This window comes from Zosterops lateralis (assembly GCF_965231275.1).
Source record: "Zosterops lateralis genome assembly, chromosome: 19".
NCBI classification, from domain to species: Eukaryota; Metazoa; Chordata; class Aves; order Passeriformes; family Zosteropidae; genus Zosterops; species Zosterops lateralis.
Genome location: NC_139779.1, coordinates 860,289 through 882,269, shown reverse-complemented (window position 1 = coordinate 882,269; position 21,981 = coordinate 860,289). Strand labels below are relative to the sequence as shown.

Genomic DNA, 21,981 nt, shown 5'->3' with positions numbered 1-21,981 from the left:
GTCCCGCCCGGCCCCGGGGAGCGGCGGGAGCGCGCGCGCGGGCGGTGTCGGCGTCGCGGGCCCTCAGCGCGCGGGGCCCGCCATGACACCTCACCGGAAGCGGGAGCGCGCGCGCCGCCCCCGCCCGCCGCCGCCGCGCCCGCCGCGCCAGGGGCACACCGAGAGCCCCGCACTGCGCCTGCGCGCCGCCCCCGCCCGCGCCCCGCGCGCCACTGCGCCTGCGCGGCGTCTACGCCGGGGAGGGGCCGGGAGGGAGAGGGCGTGGGCAACGGGCGGGGCTTGATGGGGCGGGGTCGGTGTGGGCGGGGCCTGGGTAGGTGGGGCAGGAAAATCCTTCCCGGGTCCTGAACGGTCACAGCGCCCGCCGGATCCTGCCTGTCCCATCCCTGTCCCATCCCTGTCCCCATCCCTGTCCCATCCCTGTCCCCATCCCTGTCCCATCCCTGTCCCATCCCTGCCCCATCCCTGCCCCATCCCTGTCCCCATCCCTGTCCCATCCCTGCCCCATCCCTGTCCCCATCCCTGTCCCATCCCTGCCCCATCCCTGTCCCATCCCTGCCCCATCCGTGCCCCCATCCCTGTCCCCATCCCTGCCGAACCCTGTCCCCGCTCCCTGCACACAGGACCCTCGGGTGGTGCTTTATTCCCACTTCCAGTCTCTGTGCTTGACAATATCACCCACAGGTTTGCTGGAATTCACAGCTGTATTTTACCTTTCCAATATAAACCCGGTTATTTTTATAAATTAACTTATTCTGTCACATTCCAAGTCTCCACTGCAGAACTCTGACAGTAACTCCAGGTCTGAGTGTGGCACCTCCATCCCCAGCCTGGCCACACCAGCCCCAGCCAAGAGTTTACTCTGTGACTCAGGAAAGTAGGATACACACAAATAAACATCCACTTCCACTTTCCTTCTTGGGAATGTTAATTTGTTTTCCTTCTGGGTAGACAGAAGCACAAACTAATGTTCTTTCATGCTGGAGTCACGTTGAAATTGTGGTGATATAAATAAAGATGCAGCTTTGAGGTGAGGGCTCTGGAATAGGGGATTTAAAATTGGCAGAGGAACTGGAGAATCAAACAGAATTTCTGTACCCCCACTCAGTCAGGGCCTTGATGTGACTCAGACTCTCACTGTTATCACAGCACAGAGGAATTATTACCAGCAGCAGCAATATCAAATTTATCCTGAGTTAACTTTCCTTGTAAATAATGAGCAATAAAAATCCTGCAATTTGGATTTACAGGACAAACAGTTCCACTGCATTGTGGCATCAAATCCGGGAACTGGGTCACAGCAAGTTTTTGAAGAGCAGATGTTTTATAAAAAGATGAAAATCAATTGGAAATATTTTATTTAAGAAAAAAAATTTTAAAAAAAAAAGAAAAAATAAGAAAAAAGAAAAAAAAACAATTAACTGGTTGAAGAACAAGGCTTTGTCACAGGGAGTGCAAAGGCACCAACACCAAACACACAGAGATGAACACAAAACACCCAAGGGCTCTGTGGAGCAGAACCTTTGGGTGCTTTGTGTTCATTGCCATTACACAAATCATCCTTACACAGGATGGTTTTAATAATTCCCAATTAAACCCAAGGGCTGGGTCTCCCTGCTGGAGGCAGAACTGACCCCACTGGGCCCTTTTTGTCACATCTCCTTTTCCAGCTTTGACCCCTCAGTGTCCCAGGAATAATCTCCACTGAAGGCAAACCAGCCACAATCTTCACAGGGATCTCCACGTTCTGCCAAAATCTAAACAATAATAATTGGTGTAGGGGCAGGAAAGGGCTCCAGCTGACTGATATGGTTGTGAAAAACATCTCCCAAAATGCCAGAGAGAAATCAGGGTGATGTGATTAGATCAGAGAGAAGCATCCTGAGAACTCCTGATTGAGGTGGAAAAGGACAGGCTATTTCTTCCCTTCAAAATGTACTAAACAAAACAGACACTGCTTCTTCCTGCTTCTGGCAGTGTTTTTCCCAAAGCAAATCTGTTCCCTCAAAGCAAACACGATTTGCTGTAGTATATTCCCAGATTTTAGACACAGGAGTTTAATGACAATGTTGGAAATTCTCACAGTGTCCCCCAAACTCCTTGAAAAACTTCAGTACCTGGACTGGAGACCCCTTCTCCCAGTGCTGTCTCCAAAACCCCACAATATCTCTATTATTAATTTTTGTGCCTGTGTGTCCCTGAACCCCCATGATTCTGCCTTCCCCAGGCAGAGACATTAGACATTGTCTAATTCTTATTACCTTTATAAAAGGTATCTATCTATCTATCTAAAAATCTATATAAATACATATACATAAAAGTCTGTAGCAGCCAGCTGGGCATTGCTGCAGAATAAACCAGCCCAAGCTCCCCCAGCTCCTGAGAACTCTGAGTTGTGGCACCATTTCTCCAGCAGCTCTTGGCAACCTCCTGCTCAGTGAGTTTTTAAGGACACTTTAGCAAGAGCTTTTTTCTGCACTTCCTTTAAGCTTCTGTGTAAACTAAAATAAGGAATTGCAGCCTAAGGCATGCACAGAGTGTTGTCAGGCTTTGGTGTGAATGCCAATGACTTTTCCTCACTGAAAATTTCCCATTGTGGCTGTCAAAGTGGCACTAGTGGTAGGAGTGACACAGCACAGGGAAGTCCCTGCCATGTCTCTAGTCCCTCCCAGCAGAGGTTTGGAGCCTTAACAGCCAAGCCATAAAGTGTGAGTTGGAAATTTATCTCTGTGGGAAGAGCCCCCCTGGGGAAATTTCCGGCCGCAGATGTTTTCAATCCAGCCAAAAATGCCCCTTAAATCACTTCCTTGGAGGTATTCTGGCACTTCTGCTTTTTGCCTGACTTAGAGGATGAGGAGGCAGAGGAGAAGGTCGAGGCAAACACAGGAAATGACCTGGCCAGGCCTGCAGGAAAACCTGAGGGAGTTCTCAGCTCACACTTTGTCCTTGCTCAGAAGTGAAGGTGCTGATCCTGTGTCACAGACACCATCAGTTAACAGCCCCACTTCCAATAAATCCCCTTCAAAGGCAGAACCCTGTAGCGTTTCCTTCCTTTCTGGGGCACTTTACCCTTTCATATTCAGTTAATTTGTGAACATCACTGACACTGTACCCAGGAGATCTGGGCCTCTCTGGCATTACCTGAACTGCCTCCTGGAGGTGACACTTCTCTTGGTTTCTTGCCACAGAGTATGGATATTTTTCTCCCTCTCACATCTTTGTCTTCTACTTTCCTCTATTTTGTATTTTCAGCTCTATTTATTTATTTATTAACTTTTTTTCCTTCTGACTCCCTGAAACCTCCATTTCATCCTTTGAATTTTTTCTCCCCATTCCTCCCATCCCAATTTCTCATTTTCACCAGCATTTGTCAAACACACCAGCAGTGACTCAAATGTCCTGAGTGATACTTTTCAATTTCTATTTATCAGCTTTGGGTCCAGAAACCTCCTCCTCCCTTCTGCAAGGGCCAGGTTTGATCCCAACTCCTGATGGACTGGGTGTCACTGCAGGGGGAACTGGGCCAAATGTGCCATCAGGGTCAAAAATATTTCCCTCTTGCTCTTAAGAGAAGCCAAACAAACAAACCTAAGTAAAGGAGGAAGGAAGAGAGGAAGGAAAGGATCTACCTTGTCAGCTACAAACCCCTCAGAGGTGAGTTCCACCCGGGGCTCCCGGGACAGCCACCACTCCTCCTCCGGACACTGGATATCCCCGTCCCCCGCCGGACACTGGATGTCCCTGTCCCCCTGTCCCCTGCCGGACACTGGATGTCCCTGTCCCCGCCGGACACTGGATGTCCCTGTCCCCCTGTCCCCTGCCGGACACTGGATGTCCCTGTCCCCCTGTCCCCCGCCGGACACTGGATGTCCCCGTCCCCCGCCGGACACTGGATGTCCCTGTCCCCCTGTCCCCCGCCGGACACTGGATGTCCCCGTCCCCCGCCGAACACTGGATGTCCCTGTCCCCCTGTCCCCCGCCGGACACTGGATATCCCCGTCCCCCGCCGGACACTGGATGTCCCTGTCCCCCTGTCCCCCGCCGGACACTGGATGTCCCTGTCCCCCTGTCCCCTGCCGGACACTGGATGTCCCTGTCCTCCTCTGCCGGACATGGATGTCCCCCTGTCCCCCGCCGGACACTGGACGTCCCTGTCCCCCTGTCCCCTGCCGGACACTGGATGTCCCCGTCCCCCGCCGGACACTGGATGTCCCTGTCCCCTGCGGGCTCCAGGACACGTTTGTCCATCAGAGGGCATTAGAGGCCGCTAAACCCCGCAGGTCGGGGCTGGCTGCAGGAAGAGCCCGATTGTTCCACCCTGGGCTCGCCCTCCTCCCGCGGTGTGTTGTACTGACTCACCCCGCACCTGAGCACACACTGCAAAACGGGAATAAACCTTTCCTTAAGGGTAAACCACGGGTTTTCCTTTGTGTTCTCCGCTTCCCAGTTCCTCCCTGACTGCAACGGGATCTGTTAAACGAGAACAGAGACAGCAAATGATCTGACTGGATTAATGGTAATCACAGAATGATGGATTATGCTCCAGAGGAATTAGAGATTCTGTACAAAATAGTCACTCTGGAACTTCTATCCCAGAAAGTCCGGCCATTAAAGGATCATTTAAATTGCAGCACGGTGTTTCACACAATCAATTCTAAAAGCAAATATTTCTGTTCCAGTAGAAATCTCATTTGGATGCAAAACACCAGGAGTTTAATCCCTGGCACTTGATCTGATAAAAGAAATAGTCTATTATCAAGGCCTCATACGAGCTCAGATGTTCTAATTGCAGTTAATGGAACAGTACATTTTCTGAGATGGAGCTGATGCCGTGCAGGGGAAGGGGACACAGCCCTGTTAGTGTCTGCCCGTTTGCCTTCAGCCATAAACAAGCTCTTTGTCCAGTCCCAGTCGAAGTTTGTTTGATCACAATCACTCCCAGTGTGTGTGTTCATGTTCTAAAGACTTCAGCAGAATGAGATCATTTTGTGTATCTGCTTTTGCCTTCCCTAGTGAGCAATGCCATCCCCACATGTGGCAGTCATTGCAGAGGTTAAGTTACTTAAATATTATAAAGCAATATTTTAATTGTTCTGGATGACTAATCAGTTCAGCCTAGATTAGAACATTGCCCCAAAGGATAATTCGAGGTTATCATTTCCTCTCCCTGACATTTTGTTTCCTTTCTTGTTTATCACACCACGGAGTCAGCAAGAGGAGCTTTCAGCTCGTTCCTAGTCCCCATCTCCTCTGCATCCTGCAGTGCAGAATTTTCCATAAAATCACATTAAACTTGTCTGGTCCTTGTCTCCAGAAAGCCTCCTAGTGCCTTGTGACCAGCTCCAAAGGCTGCTCACAGCCAAGCAGACCCAGCCAAGGAGTCCCAGGGAATGCCCATCACCCAAGGGACCCCCGGAATTAAAACCAGTGTCAATTGTCACAATACAGGACTGGGCTTGACACTTTCCCCCCTGGCACAGTGTAAAAACCTGTGTGAGTCCCATTCAGTTCAGGGGCATTATTTCTCAGTTTTAGAGCACAATCACACAGTCTGGAGCCGGGATTTGGGGTCAGTACCATCAGCACATCCTTTCCTGCAGCACAGGGTGTGAGCCCTGCTGGCACCACAGCACTGACCAAAGGGCTGGGGACAGAAATGGCATTTACTGTCCCAGGTGAGCAGAGTGGTGAGCAAAGACCTGCAGGATTCACATATGGGACACCTGGACTTTATTTTAACTTACTTTAAACACAGGTACAGTGCACTGGGGAGGAAAGCCATCGGGGCAGCCCGGCCAGCAGAGATGCCTTTCCTTCCTGCTCTGTCTCCTTAAGTACTCAGGTTAGGGGAGGGACTGATGAGGGAAAGGAATTGTCTGATGGAAGGGTAAGTCTTGAAGAACTGGGAGAATGCCAAGCCCAGAATTGAGTTTTCTGCTTCTTAAACAACCTCTGTGTAAGCCTCGTGTCAGCCTGTATGAATTTATGAATATAAAGACTCTTTGTTACTGAAGAGTTTTCCCCAACTGCTGCTCAGTTTCCTCCCCATGACTCATGCCATTAGCTGATGCTGCCCTATTTAATTGCAACTGCTGCTTAAGCCCACACAAGCTTTTCTAAAATAAAACCTTAAAAAAGCTTACTTGCAGTAGATATCCAGTGGTTTGGATGGACGGTACATGGCAACATCCTCAGGATAAAACATGTGCTGCTTTGCTGGGCTTCCAAACAATGCTGGGCAGCACAGAGGCCTCAGTGGTGCTGTCTTTGAGCTGCTGTTAAATGGAGCTGGAAATTGAGGATAAAGCTTACCCCAGAGCCATGGCCCTCTTGTGAACACCACATTTACATTTGCAGTTTCCTGGTGAGCTCCCAGCTCGTATCCACACACACATCCAGCCTTTGTGTTTATTTTTTTTTTTAATTCTCTGGCCACATGGGCAGTGACAATGTTGAAGAATCACATTGCTGGCCATTAATAACTCTCCTTGCCCTAAACCTGGACCTGACCCTTTAAGGACTCATTAACCCACTTTTGCATTTTTGGACTCATTTTTCATTGTGAATGTGACTTTACAGTGCTGCAGGTCCATGGATTTCCCAAATATCATTGTGGGATTTAAAAGCAGCAGTGAAACAAAGGCACCACCTCTGCCTTACTCACAGTCATAACAGGCATTAAGAAACAGCAAGAAAGCATTCCAGAGCTGCAAAGGGCAGGGACAAATGCCAAGCTCTCTCAGAGTATGCAGTATGACAGGAAAAGCCAGCTCCGGCAGAAAGAAGGCAAGAGGGCAACACTTCCAGGCTCAGTGAGGAGGGAAAGGAAAAGGTTTTAGCTGTGTAGCACACGAGTTTCCTCCAGCCAAATCGTGTCATGGAATTGCACTTAAAATATTTTCTTGTGTTAGACTGGCAGGATTCAAGTGGTCATTCATCTTGTACTTCCATATATGGATCTCAGTTTAAATCAAAAGAAGAAAATGTCATTTTTTTTAACAGAGTCATGGCCGAAGAGCTTTCAAATGCAGCCCAAACGAGGGCCTGGACTGAGCCATGTGGGAGCTGGAAGGCTTTGACCCAGGAGCATGGCAGGGACTCCAACTGCAGTCTGAAGATCAGAAGCTACACACAGACTGAGTGTGAGTCTGTCTGATCTCCACGTGGCAGCTTTATCACCTTCCACCCGAGTTGTGTAACTCAGCCTTTACTACAGACATGCTGTTAGCACTGCAGGGACTCCTCAGGGCTCCCACTGCAGCCCAGACCCTCTGAGTTAGTGCTGCACTGAGATGAGAAAGCAATCCCATCCCTGAAAAGATGGAACAGGCAAAATTCTGGAGGGAGAGCAGCAGCCTCCCCCAGCCCAGGGCCCTTCCTGGGCAGTGCCCCTTGCCCAGACCTCTGACAGGAGCTGAGCTGTGCAGCAGGGGCAGCTCAGAGCAGGGCTGCACATTGCCTTACGTGTCAGCTCTGGCAGGAATGAGCCCTCTGAACCCTGTCTTTGGCTCTCAGCAGCCTTTTCCCAGTGACCAGAGCATTCCCAGAGCCATTCCCAGTGTTGAGCTGCCTCGACAGCCCGTGTTCAGCCAGCCATGAGTCCTTTGTTCTGCAGCTGATCCCTGTATCTGCAGGTCTGAGCACGTCCAGCTCATCCCCTATTTGTGACATCTGGCAGAAAGGTAAATTATGCTCCCCCAAATCCTGCTTTGCTTTACTGGGGAACATATTAACCTTATTTGTTACACATTTAGTGTGCAATCTGTGCTTTCAGGAGAGTTATCATGAGAGTATAACCAGAAATCTCATCAACCTCTTTTGGGAAACATTTATAAACAGACCAGAGCAGGCCCCAGTGAGCCTGGGTCCTACCTGTATACACCCTGCCCACAAGGGACTTATTAGCTACCAACTGCTGTATTCTCAGTGCTAGTGGCCACACTGAGCTTTTACTTTCCATGCTACAGAGGCTGCTGCAATAATGGAGCCCATAATTACATCCAGCCGCTCGTTAGGGCTCAAATTACAAAACCGGATTTCTGTGCCAGACCTTCAGGAAGTAAGGCATGGAAGGAATCTCACAAATAACCTGCAATTACGTTAATGCAGAGGGCAGGGCCTTCCCTTAAGAGCTCTCAGCCTCACTGGAGTGACCCTGGCTGGCTGTGCAGTGGAGGGAGAGGTGATGCAGGAGGTGAATTACACAGGCACAGCCCTCTGCACCCAGGGCTGCTCAGGAATGGACATAAAGACACAAAGCCTGTGCTGTGGGGCAGCCAAACTGTGGGGTCTGAGTGCTCTCCTCACTCTGTTTACAGCACTTTTGTAACCCAAAAAAATGGGGACTAGGAGAAATTTGCTTGTCCAGCCTCCACTTTCAAAGAACATCCATTTCTCTGAGATTCTGCACCTCCTCTGCTCGTGTTCCCTGCAGCAGCAGGGCTGGACACAAACCACCCAAATATTTTCAAGCGCAGTTCAACACCAGCTCAGGCCCACCTGGAGCTGTTTGATCTGTGAGCAAACACTCTTTATCTGTGAGCAACCTGCTCTTTCCCAACTGCCCGCAGCAGGAATGCAGCCCCGGCTGTTTCCAGGCAGAAGCTGCCACACACAGCCCTGCAATTCCCCAGCAGCCTCACTTCTTCTGGCCTGGTTATTTTATTGATCTGCTCTACAGAATTTAGGGAGTCTATTCCATTTGTTTTTCCTATTAAACACAACCTGGTTTTCTATAAATTGAATTTATAGATGATTTATTGACATTTACACCGACATCCTTCGTGACACTGATTTTCCCCTCTGTTTGTGCAATTCTGATAGTCCGATGCCAAAACATTAAAAACAAAACAAAACAAAATAATCAAAACTATTTTTTCCATTGTGAACATGCTCAGCAGTTTATTACTGCTTGCACCCCAGGTTAGCAACAACCACTGTAAAGGTCTGCCTTGAGCCAGATATTAAAAAAAAAAAAAAAAAAAAAAAAAAAAAAAAAAAAAAGATAAATATTTCATATTAACACAAAAGCATTTGGGTTCAGAACAATTCAGAACATTCTCTGCTGTCTTGTGATCTGTACACTCAGAGCTGGCCAGGACACAGCCCTTTTTCTGACTTGTTATGTGACTGCTTTGAATTCCTCTGGTCTCACACCAGCTTCCCAATCCCAGCCTGTTTTGGCCAATGCCTGAGGGACCAGGAGAACTGAGCACTGGGCTCCTCAGCACTTGCAGAGGTTCCTTCTCCCCCGTCCTTGTTTAGGGCAGCCCAAAACTCTCAGTGTCACTTCAGCCATCTGAGATAAAACCTCTTGTAGCCTCAGAGGGTAAATTTAGCACAGACACTTCTGAAAGCAGCTCCCTTACAAGGCACCCATGGCTGGCTTACAGAGAAAGGATGGTTTGAATCTAAAAGGAATAACCCCAAACTTCTGTCTCTATTATTTCAGTGCAGCTCCTCATCATGGAAGCACTGAAATCCCCACACACACTGAGCCATCTGCTCTATTTATTATACCCAAAGACGTGCTCCAAAAATTATAAAATCCCAACGAGACCAAAAGAACGCAGAGAAAAAAAATTCCCACAGTCTGATATTCCATCTGTGCAGCTTTTCCACTGCACACTCCTTTAGCAGACCTTTACAAATTAACCCCTTAAGTACGAGATGTACATCAGTTTAGAATCACCTAAAATCCTTCGCAAGAAGGAATGGTAAATCAGTGACAGAGCAAGGGACTAAAGGGGAGAGAGAAGTGACAGCCCAGAATTCCAGGAAGGGAGGCAGCCTTATCTTGGTGCCTGTGGGAAAATCACACAGTTATGCTCCTGGCTGCTCCATGATGACCCTGAGAAAGTGGCCTCATCCCCCTGTTCCTCCTCCCAAGTGCTGTTTGCCTTGTCTGTTTAGACTGCAAACTCCCCAGGGCCGCAGTGGTGCCAACACTGCTCGTAGCCACCAGGCACACAACAACACGTAGGTGAAATGAGGCAACAGCTGAAACTGTGCCAGGCCCAGCAGCACCTCAGGGCACAACAACTGCAGCAAGGAGGGCAGGAAACACTCAGGGGTAAGCTCTGCTGGGAGTTTTGAAAGTGTATTTACAGACCAAGAGCTGGCAAAGCCTCATCTGCAAGGTCTCATGCACTCCAACAGCTCCTTGCAGGGCTGGGCTGTTGCTTTATTTGTATGTTGAGTTTTTGAACACTCAGCTTGGGGGTGGCTGTCACTTGGACTTCCCTGGGGTCACACAATCCCAGACTGTTCTGAACTGGAAGGAACCCACAAGGATCACTGAAGTCCAGCTCCTGGCAGCACATTCCTGTCTCATTCCTCTCCTGCTCACCATCCACTTCACTGTGAGCCCTTTTCCTCCTCAACCTTCTTTGCCCTCTCCTTCTTTCTTCCATTCTGCTTTTTCCTTTCACCTTCTCTTCTGCCTCCGCAGAGGCTGAACTTTCTCCATCCCTTGGAGGTTCTCAAAACAAACAAGAGCTTGTGAATTATTAACAGTGTAGACTAAAAATAGCATAATTTTTAATGGCAAGCACTACTGCACAGATGAGCTACCTTGGACTTAAGTGTGACTGGCCATAACTGCTCCTAATTTGCCAGGAGTGCTTTATAAAATGACAGCTGTGAGGAGGAGGAACAAAACTTCTGGGCCTTAAAAAGAGAAGACAAAGCAAAGGAAATGGGTCAAACTGAATTCACCATGTCAGAATACAGGACTGTGAAATCAGCAGATCCTGGTGCTCCAGCAGCCTGGGGAAAAGCTCCACTGCCTGGATCCCTGAAGGTATTTCCAGGAGAAAGGACAAAAGCCCTTTCACTTGGGAAAGCTTCTTGCAGTGAGCAAAGACTTGTGGAGAAAGATGGTACCAAATTTGTGAGCTTGCCAGCTGAGCAGGCTTGGCAGCTGCATCCCTAAAGGAAGGTAATGGAAACCCCATAAATCAGCCTGAGTCACCAGCTGCAGGCCCTGGCCTGTGACAGTGTGTGACACCCTGGCTCCCACAGCTACACCTCAGCCAGGTACAACTGAAAAATCATCTGAAGAATCACCCTGCATGTGCTGCTTGCAGGGAAAATAAACACAGCAAGAGTCCCGAGGAAGGAAAGCGTGGCTGCTTTATCTCCTCAGGTTTATACTGAATTTCGGACAGATACATTTGACTGAGCAGAGGGGATGAGTTGGCAGCTTGCAGACAGAATACAGCTTTTCACCTCTCCCACTCTGCCTTCAGACACAACGGCCCTTCCAGCCCTGCCTGAAAAGAGAAGGTGCTGCCAATGTCCCCAGGACAGCCTGTGACAAATTTCTAACAAGCTTGCAAACCCCTGGGCTTTACATATATCCCTTTTGGCCTTTGTGTCCATAATGCACAAAATCTGGACTGGAGAGAAAAAAAAAAAAAAAAAGTGAGAAAGGCAGCAGTGTGGTAACACCCCTGCAAAACTGAGTGAGCCAAAGCTGCATTTTGCTGGCTCTAAGAGCCCCCAGGGTCAGCAGTGTGTGCTGGCTCTGAGTGAAGCTCAGACCTCCAGAGAATCCTTGTGTGAGTCAGCTCAGCTCTGGGCCGGCCTGGCTCAAACATTCACAACCCATGAGCAATTCCAAGCAGCATTTCACAATATTCCCTGGCTCCGAGTGTGCTTTTTGCAAGGAGTTGTCCAGGGATCATCTGCAGGGCTGCTCGGGGCTCTTCCCTCTGCTGGCAGTGGGGGAAGGACAGAGGATGTGCTTGGGGAGTTTATACAAACCAGCACTAATCCATGCCATCACCATGGTTCACATCACCAAAAACATCCCAAACTTCTCCCTATTCCTTTCTTTGACATTGTATCACTGCATAATTTAAAAAAAATGCTTTGCTGGCTTTGCTCACACTGGGGTAATTTCCTGGCTCATGCTACAGCTGAATAGCTGATCCCACGGCTATTGCAATGCCTCTGCCAAGTGAGGCCACTGCTTTGGAATGGAACCACAGTTATTATCTGCAGTTAATTATCCTGCCGGGTGCTTCTCTCAAGTCCACAGACAGAGCAAGGAAGAGTCACTCCGTGTAGAAGAAGGGCAGAATTTAGATATGCAAAAGGAGAAAAGAGGTGATGGAAGGAGAGAGGGATGTATGGAGATGTTAATACAAAATCATGGAGAATTATGTGCTCTCAGGGTCTCTTTCTCCAAGAACAACTTTCTTTGCGAACAGAATTCAAAATTTTATCACCAACCTGACGCTGCTGGATTTAAACGCTGAATCACACACGTACAGAAAGTAACACGGAAAAGCAGGAGACTCCTCCAGCCTCTGAACCAGGGAGGCACAGGGCGGGAGGACGAGCTGCGGGCCGGGCCGGGACAGGGCACGGCCGGGAACGGGCAGAGGAGCCCTGCGGGCGGGGAACGGCAGGGCCGGACAGGGCAGACCCACCCGAGGCAGGACAGAGCCCACCAGAGCCGGGAAGGGCGGACAGAGCCCACCAGGGCCGGGCAGGACAGCCCCACACGGGGCAGGGCAGACACAGCGGGCACAGCCGGGCAGGGCAGGGCCCACCAGGGCCGGGAAGGGCGGGTAGGGCCGGGCAGAGCAGCGCCTCACGGCGCAGGGCGGGAAGAGCCCACCAGAGCCGGGCAGGGCCGGCAGAGCACACCCACACGGGGCAGGGCAGAGCCCACCAGGGCCCAGCAGGGCAGACCCACACGGGGCAGGGTGGGCAGACCCCACCAGGGCCGGGCAGAGCCCACCAGGGAAGTCAGGGCGGGCAGAGCAGCCCCACACAGCGCAGGGTGGGCACAGCCGGCAGGGCAGACCCACACGGGGTAGGACAGAGCCCACCAGGGCCGGGAAGGGCGGAAAGGACGGGCACGGCAGCCCCACACGGGGCAGGGCAGAGCTCACCAGGGCAGTGAGGGCGGACCCACACGGGGCAGGGCGGGCAGAGCCCGGCAGAGCCCACCAGAGCCGGGCAGAGCTGGGCAGAGCACACCCACAAGGGCAGGGCAGACAGGGCGGGCACAGCCGGGCAGAGCCCACCAGAGCTCACCAGGGCCGGGCAGAGCTGGGCAGAGCACACCTACAGGGGCAGGGCAGACAGGGCGGGCACAGCCGGGCAGGGCCGGGCAGAGCACACCCACACGGAGCAGGGCGGGCAGAGCCCACCAGGGCCGAGCAGAGCACACCCACAGGGGCCGGGCCGGGCCGGGCTGCGGCTGTGCCCGCCCTGTCTGCCCGGCCCCTCAGAGCTCTCCCCGCCTCTCCCCTCGCCGCCTCACCGCCCGCCGCCATCTTGCCCAGCCCGCGCCCGCCCGTCCCGCTCCGTGCCAGCCCCGCCGCTCCTCAGGCCGCCCGTCCATGGCCAGCTTTCCCCCGAGTGTCAACGAGAAGCTCATCGGTGAGCGGGGGGACGGGCGGGCTCGGTGGGGACAGCGCGGCCGGGCTCAGGCTCAGGCTCGGCCGGGGCTCGGGCGGGGGCGGACGGGCGGGCGCTCAGCTCATCCGGCAGCACAGCGCGCTCGGGGCTGCCCGCGGGAGACGGGCGGGATCCGCCACACGGGGCCATGGCCCTCACACGGGGCCATTGCCGGTACACGGGGCCATTGCCGGTACCTGGAGCCCCTCACGGCGCACGGTGCCATTGCCGGTACCCGGAGCCCATCAGGCACCCGGAGCCTTTCCCGGTACCCGGAGCCCATCAGGCACACGGAGCCCGTCCCGGCCGCCGCCCCTTTCTCCCGGCCCGCGGTACGGGCAGTCCCTTCAGCACCGCGTGTTTCCTTCCCCGCCGGGGCTCATCCCTGCCGGGTTACACGGTGACACCGGGGGTCGCGTTAATCGCCGTGCACAAAGCCGGGTGACCGCGGGTGCCGGTACCGCCGCTGCAGGGCGGATCTCCTCACGGCTCTCCCGCTCACGGCTCTCTCTGTCCCCCCAGCTCGGTCGCGCACGGTAGGAGAGCTCTTGGCCCCCACGTCTCCCTTCGACAAGAAGTGCGGCCGCGAGAACTGGACGGTGGCGTTCGCTCCCGATGGCTCGTACCTGGCGTGGTCGCAGGGACACCGCATAGTGAAGCTGGTCCCCTGGGCACAGTGCCTCAACAACTTGTAAGGCAAACCCCTATGGCTTTACTGCACCTAAAAACGGGAGGGTTTAGGAACAGGAGAGCCTCAAATCGATTAAAACTCATGTAGTGGTCTTCTAGGCTTTGACACCTTGGGGAGGAATTAATTCCTCAAAATAACAGCTGTTCTGTCTCTTCCTGTGTGGCCAGCAAGAGGAACTATTGCAACCTCACAAAGCCTATGGAGGAGTGACTTGTTAATCAATCCAGACACTCTAAAATAAGGGGAAGCTAGAATGAAAAGGGAATTTAGAGATGTGGGCAGATCTGGCCCTCTACACTTCCTATCACGACGCTGTTTGGCTTTACCTTTTTGGAATTTGCTTAAAGGCTGACCTCTTTCCTTATCGTTGTTGTTAGAACGCAAGTGGAGTTCCAAAACACACATTTTATTTGCACTTGCAGGTTGCATTGGTAGCTGGCCACTTCAGTTCTGTAGCTGGTTACATTTCTCTGACCCATTTTTCGCTCCTTTTGAGGATGGTTATTTGTTTTCCATTTGCTGGACACTCAGTATCTCATTTCAGGGTTTAACACGTGTAAGGGAACTGCAGGAAACTTCCCACTCATTTAGCAGAAAACCCTAGAAACTTTTGTGGCTCATTTTTCTGTAAATGCTTCAAAACTGTTGGGTTTTGAGTCGGTTAAGTTAGTATCTTGCTCTCCACAGAGGTAAAACTGTATACAGAATATTTTCTGTTGGAAAGCTTCCAGGTAGTTCTGGAAGTTATAGGAAACTGGTAATTCTGCTGGTAGTTCTTCTCAGTCATAGGAAAAGGCGCTTTTATAATTTTAAAGTAAAAATGCAGCGTTTTGCAGAGGTTTACGTTCTGACAGCTCCCATATTTCACTACAGCTGGGGGGAAGGTTTGTTTTGGGCGGTGTGGAGGTTGGTTTCCTGGCTCCGTGCTGTACCTGCCGCTGTGTTTGCAGCCTCCTGCACGGCACCAAGAATGGCAGCCCGGGCGTGGGCCCGCGGCAGGGCGGCGAGGCCCAGAGGAACAAGCCCTGCGAGCACGTCCTGGACTGCGGGGACATCGTGTGGAGCCTGGCCTTCGGCTCCTCCGTGCCCGACAAGCAGAGCCGCTGCGTCAACGTCGAGTGGCACCGCTTCAAGTTCGGGCAGGACCAGCTGCTGCTCGCCACCGGCCTCAGCAACGGCCGCATCAAGATCTGGGATGTCTACACGGGTGAGTGGGGAGGGGCTGGGGGTGCTGAGGGCAGGGACACACGGGGAGCATCCAGCCCAGCTCCTGGCCTGCCACAGCACAGCCCAGCACTGCCACCAGCAGTGTCCCTGAGAGCCTGCTCCAAATGTCACACTCAGGTGCCAACTCACTCTTCACACTGTCACTGTAGGACACAAAATAAAGATGAAAGACTCAAAATATTTTAGAAAGTACAGAGCATAGAAAAAAGGCTTTTATTTTGTATTATTTGTTATATAGAAAATATTATATATTTGTATTATTTATTATCTATATATTAAAAATATAAAAAATGTATATACCTTTCTAAAAGGTATATGTAAAGATATATATATAAAGTATAGATATATATACTTCAGAAGGGGAAGAGCATAGAAAAAAAACTTTTATTTTGTATTATTTATTATATAGAAAATATTATATATTTGTATTATTTATTATATAGAAAAGTCTATTACTTACTACCTTTATAAAAGGTATCTATCTATATATATGAAAATATAAATATATATATAAATGTATATACTTTTCTAAAAGATGTATATATAAAAAATATATATATAAAGGTATCTATAATTATATACGTAATTATAGATTATTATATATTATATACTCTATTAGTATATAATATATATACTATAGAATATACTATATTAGTATATTATATATCTACTATAGTATATTCTATATTACATATTCTAGATTATATATAATTAGATTATAGATACTTTCATAAAGGTGTATATATATATTTTATATGTTAAATTATGATGTTCTCATGTAACAGGAAAACTCCTCCTTAACCTGATGGACCACACAGAAGTTGTCAGAGATTTAACCTTTGCCCCCGATGGCAGCCTGATTCTTGTGTCTGCATCCAGAGACAAAACCCTGCGAGTGTGGGACCTGAAAGACGATGGTAATGTCTGAATTTTATCTGCTCCAATGCCTGAGAGAAGTGTCCATGTACTCACCTCCTTTACTGCTCTAGACTCAGTTTGGTCAGGATTGCTGAAAAACTGTGTGTTCTGTTAGTCACTCACTGTGCACTTGGAATTTTTTAGTCACTCATTCTGCAGCCCCTTGGAAATCCTTATCTGTCTGAACCCTGGAGGCAGAAGCAGGTGTTGGGCTGAGAGTGCATGAAGTGACCTTTCTGAATAGGGACATGGAAGTAGAGGCTGCATCCCACGGGTTTTATTTCTGTGTAGAATCACTCTGCAAGAAGTTTGGGGAAATTTCCCAAAAGAATAACTCATTTTCCAAAGCTTTTCCATCTGAATTCTGTAATATTCAACCAATTCTTACAGCAATGCCTTTCTGTTTAGGAAACATGATGAAGGTGCTGAGAGGCCATCCGAACTGGGTGTATGGCTGTGCATTCTCTCCAGACTCCTCCATCCTCTGCTCTGTTGGAGCCAGTAAGGCAGTATGTGTCAGAGTTTCTTGTTCCTTAATTCTCCTGAATTGTGTGCATAATCATTTTAAATCTAAGTAACATTAAGCTTGTGCTCGGTGTCATGAACTTCTAATGTTTGATGATGATGTAAAAGTGCATGAAATTAAACTGGCAAATGGTGCATTGAGACCCTGATTTGTGAATGGAACTTGCACTGCTTTTAGTTGAAGAGGCTCTAAGTGTGGAGAAATAGGTCAGCACGGGGTCATGGCATAAAACAAAGACCACTAAAGCTGCCAGTGTTAAAAGATACTTAGATTAATGCATAAAAAACTGTTTTGATTTTGATTTTATCCTTCCTGTTCTATGCTCAATGAGAAAGACTTCACAAAGTCTGAGCCAGTCAGGGCATCTCCTACAGAACAAAAACATTTCTCCCTGTTTTCCCATGGCAATGGTGCCTAAGAGTTAGAGGGAAGAGGGGCACACTGATTTTGCTTCCATCCTAAGGCCCTGCTAGAGAACTGAAAGCAGTGCAGGTAATGCATGTATGCCATAAGCTACTCCTGGCACTGAAGAGTTAGGGCAGGCCAGCAAGGGGAGTCCAGCCTGGCTCCAGGGGCTCTGCAGGCAGTTCAGTGGAGCCCCAAAAGGCCCAGTTTTATCCCTGGCCATCACTCTGTGGGAGTGCTCAGAGACCAGAGCGGCCGAGCCCCGGGGTTTGGCTCTGTGGCGGAGCACAGGGGGATGTGTACATTGCTGTCTGGAGGCTGTGTGTTTTCCATAAGCTTCTTGCTTTCCCTGTCACAGGTGGTGGCAGCAATATTGGTGTGGTTTAAGCTGGCACCACTCTGAGGAGCACAGTGGTGTGGGCGGGCAGAGAGTGGCAGCTCTGGCCGCCAGCCCGGCGAGCTGTACCGTCTGTACCGTAGGACGAAGTAACCTTGCCCTCGGCTGCAAGGGGTCCTGTACGTACACAGGTGCTGCTCCATGTCCACTGTCTGCTTGCTTGCTTGCTTTTTATTTTTGTTTTGGTTTTATTTTTTTGTTTTTTTTTTAAATAATTTTCACAGCAGTGAAACACACTGACTCCTCAAAACTTAGTTTCCGGTTTTATGGGATGTTGGGGTCTCCCTGGGAAAATTGGTGAACATGTTTGTAATTGATTGTAAAATGGCTCAGGGTTAGGCAGTGTGGGAGGTGCTAAGGCTGAGTTTGGTTTGGTGAAATGTAAATTTAGCCAAGATGTCAGAGTTTAACCTGTGCAGTAAAACTGTCGAGGGAAAAATCAAGGCAGCTAATGAGCACTTTGAGGGACCTAACAGCTTTTGCTAAAGACTTATATTCCTATAAAACCATGCTGCAGTACATGAATAGTTCCTATTAAGTAACTCTGCACAGTCCTTATTTTGATTATCTATAATGTACAACTGCATGTAAAATACTGTAATATTCTATGAATTCTTATCATACACTGTGCAATTAGCTGGGTAAATTGTAATATTAATGTTGTTTGTTACTGTTGACTTGATTTTAAATGCCTAAATTCTTTCTAATAATGTGGTTAGAGTTCCCTGTTGTTTTGCCAAAGACGTAACTTTTGGCTGTGAAAATTCTTTTTGCTTGCAGTATCTGTTTCTCTTCCTAGGCTGACGTTGGTGATCCAAGCAATTGTAAACAAGTGATCTTAAACTCAAAGGGATGCCACTGGAGTAACAATATGTTAACCTTACATTTTCTGTCTGTATATTTCTTAAAATTTTGGTAGTTACTGAAAAGAGGGGACTGTAGAGTTTAACCCTATTTATTTCTGAATATTTTAATAAAATAGTTTCGTAATACATGAATTTCAGTAAGCTACATGGTTAAATTTTGTTGCCTTTATCTTATATTTTGGCTTATTTTATTAATAACATTTAACAAATTTGAGTTAGAACTTGCATGTCTGCTTTAATTATTTTTTTTAAAAAAACCTTGATTTTAATCTGAGTATGACACTGAGCATATTTCTTAATTGTAGTAATTCATAATACCTGATTTTAATATAATCCTAAATAAGACTAGCTATACTTAAAAAACAAATTAAATGCTTCACTGCCTCTCAGAGCAGAGCTATAACATCAGCTCATTTAATTGCAGGTTTTCCTCTGGGATATGGATAAATACTCCATGTTACGGAAACTCGAAGGCCACCACAATGATGTTGTAGCTTGTGAGTTCTCTCCTGATGGAGCATTACTGGCTACTGCATCTTATGATACCCGAGTCTATGTCTGGGATCCACATATTGGAGTCATTCTTAGGGAATTTGGGTAAGTAAAGCAACCAAATCTGGAAAACTTTCTCTCAGAGTGGATTTGGAAATGGGCAAGGAAATCCTAAAGTGGCAGAGGCTGGAGGTTGTTTGTTGCTTTGATTTTTAGCTTGCTGATATTTTTATTTTTGAACTAGAGCTTTCTCAGGAATTGTACTTTATTCTCTTCTCACTTCTCAACCTAACAAGAGTATGGTTCTTTGGTGTCCTGTAGCAACAGCTGTTCTTCCATCTGAGGGAGAATTCACAGCACTGGTATTTTAATTTAAATTTGTGCCGTTAACCAAAGCCAAAGAGCCGAACCCTGCAGTTCGGCGCCCACTCCCGAGTCCACGGTTAAACTCTGGTTTAGCTGGTTAAACTCTGATGATTGGTTGGTTGGTTGGTTTGTTTGTTTGTTGGTTTGAGCTGCTGCCCTGAGCCGTGTCTCTGCCCGCAGGCACCTGTTCCCCCCGCCCACGCCCATCTTCGCCGGCGGCGCCAACGACCGCTGGGTGCGCTCCGTGTGCTTCAGCCACGACGGGCTGCACGTGGCCAGCCTGGCCGATGACAAGTGAGTGTGCCAGGGCTGGGCCCCTCCTGCACTGAGCCTGGCACTGCAGGAGCCTGGCCTCACGGTGCCTGAGCTCTGCTCCACACCAGCTGCTCGTGCAGCGCAATTAGAAACCCACTCTGATGACTTCCTGTGTTGTTCTTCCCCCCCAGGATGGTGAGGTTCTGGAGAATTGATGAAGAGTACCCTGTACAAGTTGCACCTCTGAACAATGGGCTCTGCTGTACTTTCTCTACTGATGGCAGTGTTCTGGCTGCAGGGCAAGTACTGACTTCCTTTCCTTTCTAAAATATTAAGGTAACGCAGGAGATGGAAAACAGTGGCTCAGTGTTCTGAAAATCTTCAGTTGTGACTGGTACTGTTTGTTTAAACATGTCTAGCATAGCAGTAAAATCAATCAGCTGATAAACTCACTTCTTATCTTTAAAAATAAATACGTGAGAGACCCAAAACATGAGGATTGGAAGAAGCCCATCAGATAGCTGAGGGCAGTTGCAGGAACTGCTGGGAGATCTGCTCCTCTTGAATAGACAAGTTCCTTATTGTGCTTCTGTAGCTTAAAATAGGACCTGGAGTAAATCAGGACCTGGAGTAAATCAGGATCTGGAGCAGCTGGAACTGAGCAAGTTCCCTACCTAGTCGTGTGTGTGAGTTGTTCTCAGGCTGGGCTGGAATAACCTGTGGGGTGTTTGTGGTTTTGTGCAGGACCCAGGATGGCAGTGTGTACTTCTGGGCCAGCCCAAGGCAGGTGTGCAGCCTGCAGCACCTGTGTCGCCTGGCCATCCGCAGGGTGATGCCCACCAGCCTCGTCAGGAACTTGCCTCTGCCCTGCAAGGTGCTGGAGTTCCTCTGTTACCAGATTTGAGTTATGGGAGAAGAAAAACAAAACAAACCCAACAACTGGGAGGTGGCCCAGCTGCTGAAACTGGCTACAAACACTTTAGAGAATCCTCAAACTGTACAGCCTTTAAGCTTAAAACTCTACAGGTTTTCAAGAGCTATTTAAAGTGATAACCTAAATACTATTTTATCAAAACGCTTGACAGGTAATTTTTTTTTTTACTATTTATAGAAAACACAGTAGAAGTATTCCTGGTGTTCTCAATTTTCTAAAATATAACTGTGAAAAAACATGTACATATATATAGACATAAGCTGCTACATGTTATCAGTGTACCTTTAAAAATTGCTTGTATGATTTTTCATGTGTCTCATGTATATATTGCTTTGGTAGAGCCATGATGCATCTGAGCTGTAAGTGGAAGGACAGCTGTTCTGGCACACCGAGGTAGGAAAATTGACTTACAGAGCAGTTAAACTTCCTTCTGTGCATTGGTTGGGGTCCAGAAAGCTGCCCCCAGGTCAGAGTTAGTGCAGGTTTATTTGTGAGGAGGTGCAGTGGCTTTGTAGAGCAGTGTGTGGGGAAGGGCAGGAGGGTAAAAGGGGTGCAGTGTATCTAATGTAACCCAGGACTGTGCCTGAGTCAGCTGAAGGCCTTACGCTCCATAGCAGCAAACCAGGTGAAATTGCAGTATTGGGCAGTGTTAGAGAACCATTTCCTTACATTTCTGAAAATCTGACTACTGTATTATTGCCTGATACTGTGTCTGTAATGAGAGACATTTACAGACTCAGTTTATTATCCTTTAACCCTGTAATACCGGTTTGGGGGTGATTATTGGTTAATGGCCAAAGATAAGCAAAATACTTGGTTTTGCCTTCTGTTATTTATCTGTACCTGCAGATATAAAGAATGTATGCATTGCATAAAATGCCTGATTATATATATTTTTGTTGAATTTTGTATTAAAAACTTGTATAAAAGTTTTCTGGTATCTCACTGGTGACTGATTCACCAACACTGTCTGGCTGAGCTGGTGAGGCCTGGTTTGTGCTCCCAGCAGATGCTTACAGAGCTCTCTGAAGCCATGACAGTGTTGTAAACACGTGTGAGCTGCAAATCTGCTTATTTAAGCACCTCCATGAGCTGAGCTAAAAGCTGGGCTTGCCATGAGCCTGTTTCTGCAAGATCACAGTTCCAGCCCTGGCTCAGCAAGCAGGAGTTCCGTGTGGGGTCTTGCAGGAGAGGCTTTACTGAAGGGTCCCCTCAGGCTGTGCTCACCAAGAGCTCTGATTTGTGGGAGTGGAGGAAGAAAACAACATCCCAGCTCCCCCTTTCAGCACCTCTGAAAGCTGCTGCTCCCAGCTCTGCCTGCAGCAGTTCCTCTGTTTGCTCTAACCTTTCTCCCAGGACACAAATGATAGTGTTAGACCGAGTACACAAGCTTTCCTCATTAGTGAGGCTATTTATAATACTGTATCACGTTTACAGGCCTCTTCCTGCCATGGGGGGACACCACAAGGTGAGGCCTGATCCCCAACA

At 48.8% G+C, this 21,981-nt stretch overlaps 1 protein-coding gene across 1 annotated transcript; it reads left to right on the top strand.

The window, feature by feature from the left end:
* The first annotated feature begins 13,272 nt into the window (after positions 1-13,272).
* On the top strand, positions 13,273-21,410 carry WSB1 (WD repeat and SOCS box containing 1). Its single transcript, XM_083875048.1, has 9 exons — positions 13,273-13,398; positions 13,939-14,107; positions 15,058-15,314; positions 16,120-16,251; positions 16,661-16,761; positions 18,871-19,043; positions 19,485-19,598; positions 19,751-19,858; positions 20,304-21,410. Exons 1-9 carry the CDS (start codon positions 13,359-13,361, stop codon positions 20,461-20,463), a joined length of 1,254 nt encoding a protein of 417 aa, XP_083731174.1. The 5' UTR covers positions 13,273-13,358; the 3' UTR covers positions 20,464-21,410.
* Positions 21,411-21,981: the final 571 nt, after the last annotated feature.

Excerpts from the sequence above, each read along its gene's own strand:
- WSB1 (XM_083875048.1), top strand. The coding sequence starts at position 13,359 with ATGGCCAGCTTTCCCCCGAGTGTCAACGAGAAGCTCATCG. Across the intron at positions 14,108-15,057 it reads GCACAGTGCCTCAACAACTT|CCTCCTGCACGGCACCAAGA; the intron begins GTAAGGCAAACC and ends CTGTGTTTGCAG. Across the intron at positions 15,315-16,119 it reads GATCTGGGATGTCTACACGG|GAAAACTCCTCCTTAACCTG; the intron begins GTGAGTGGGGAG and ends CTCATGTAACAG.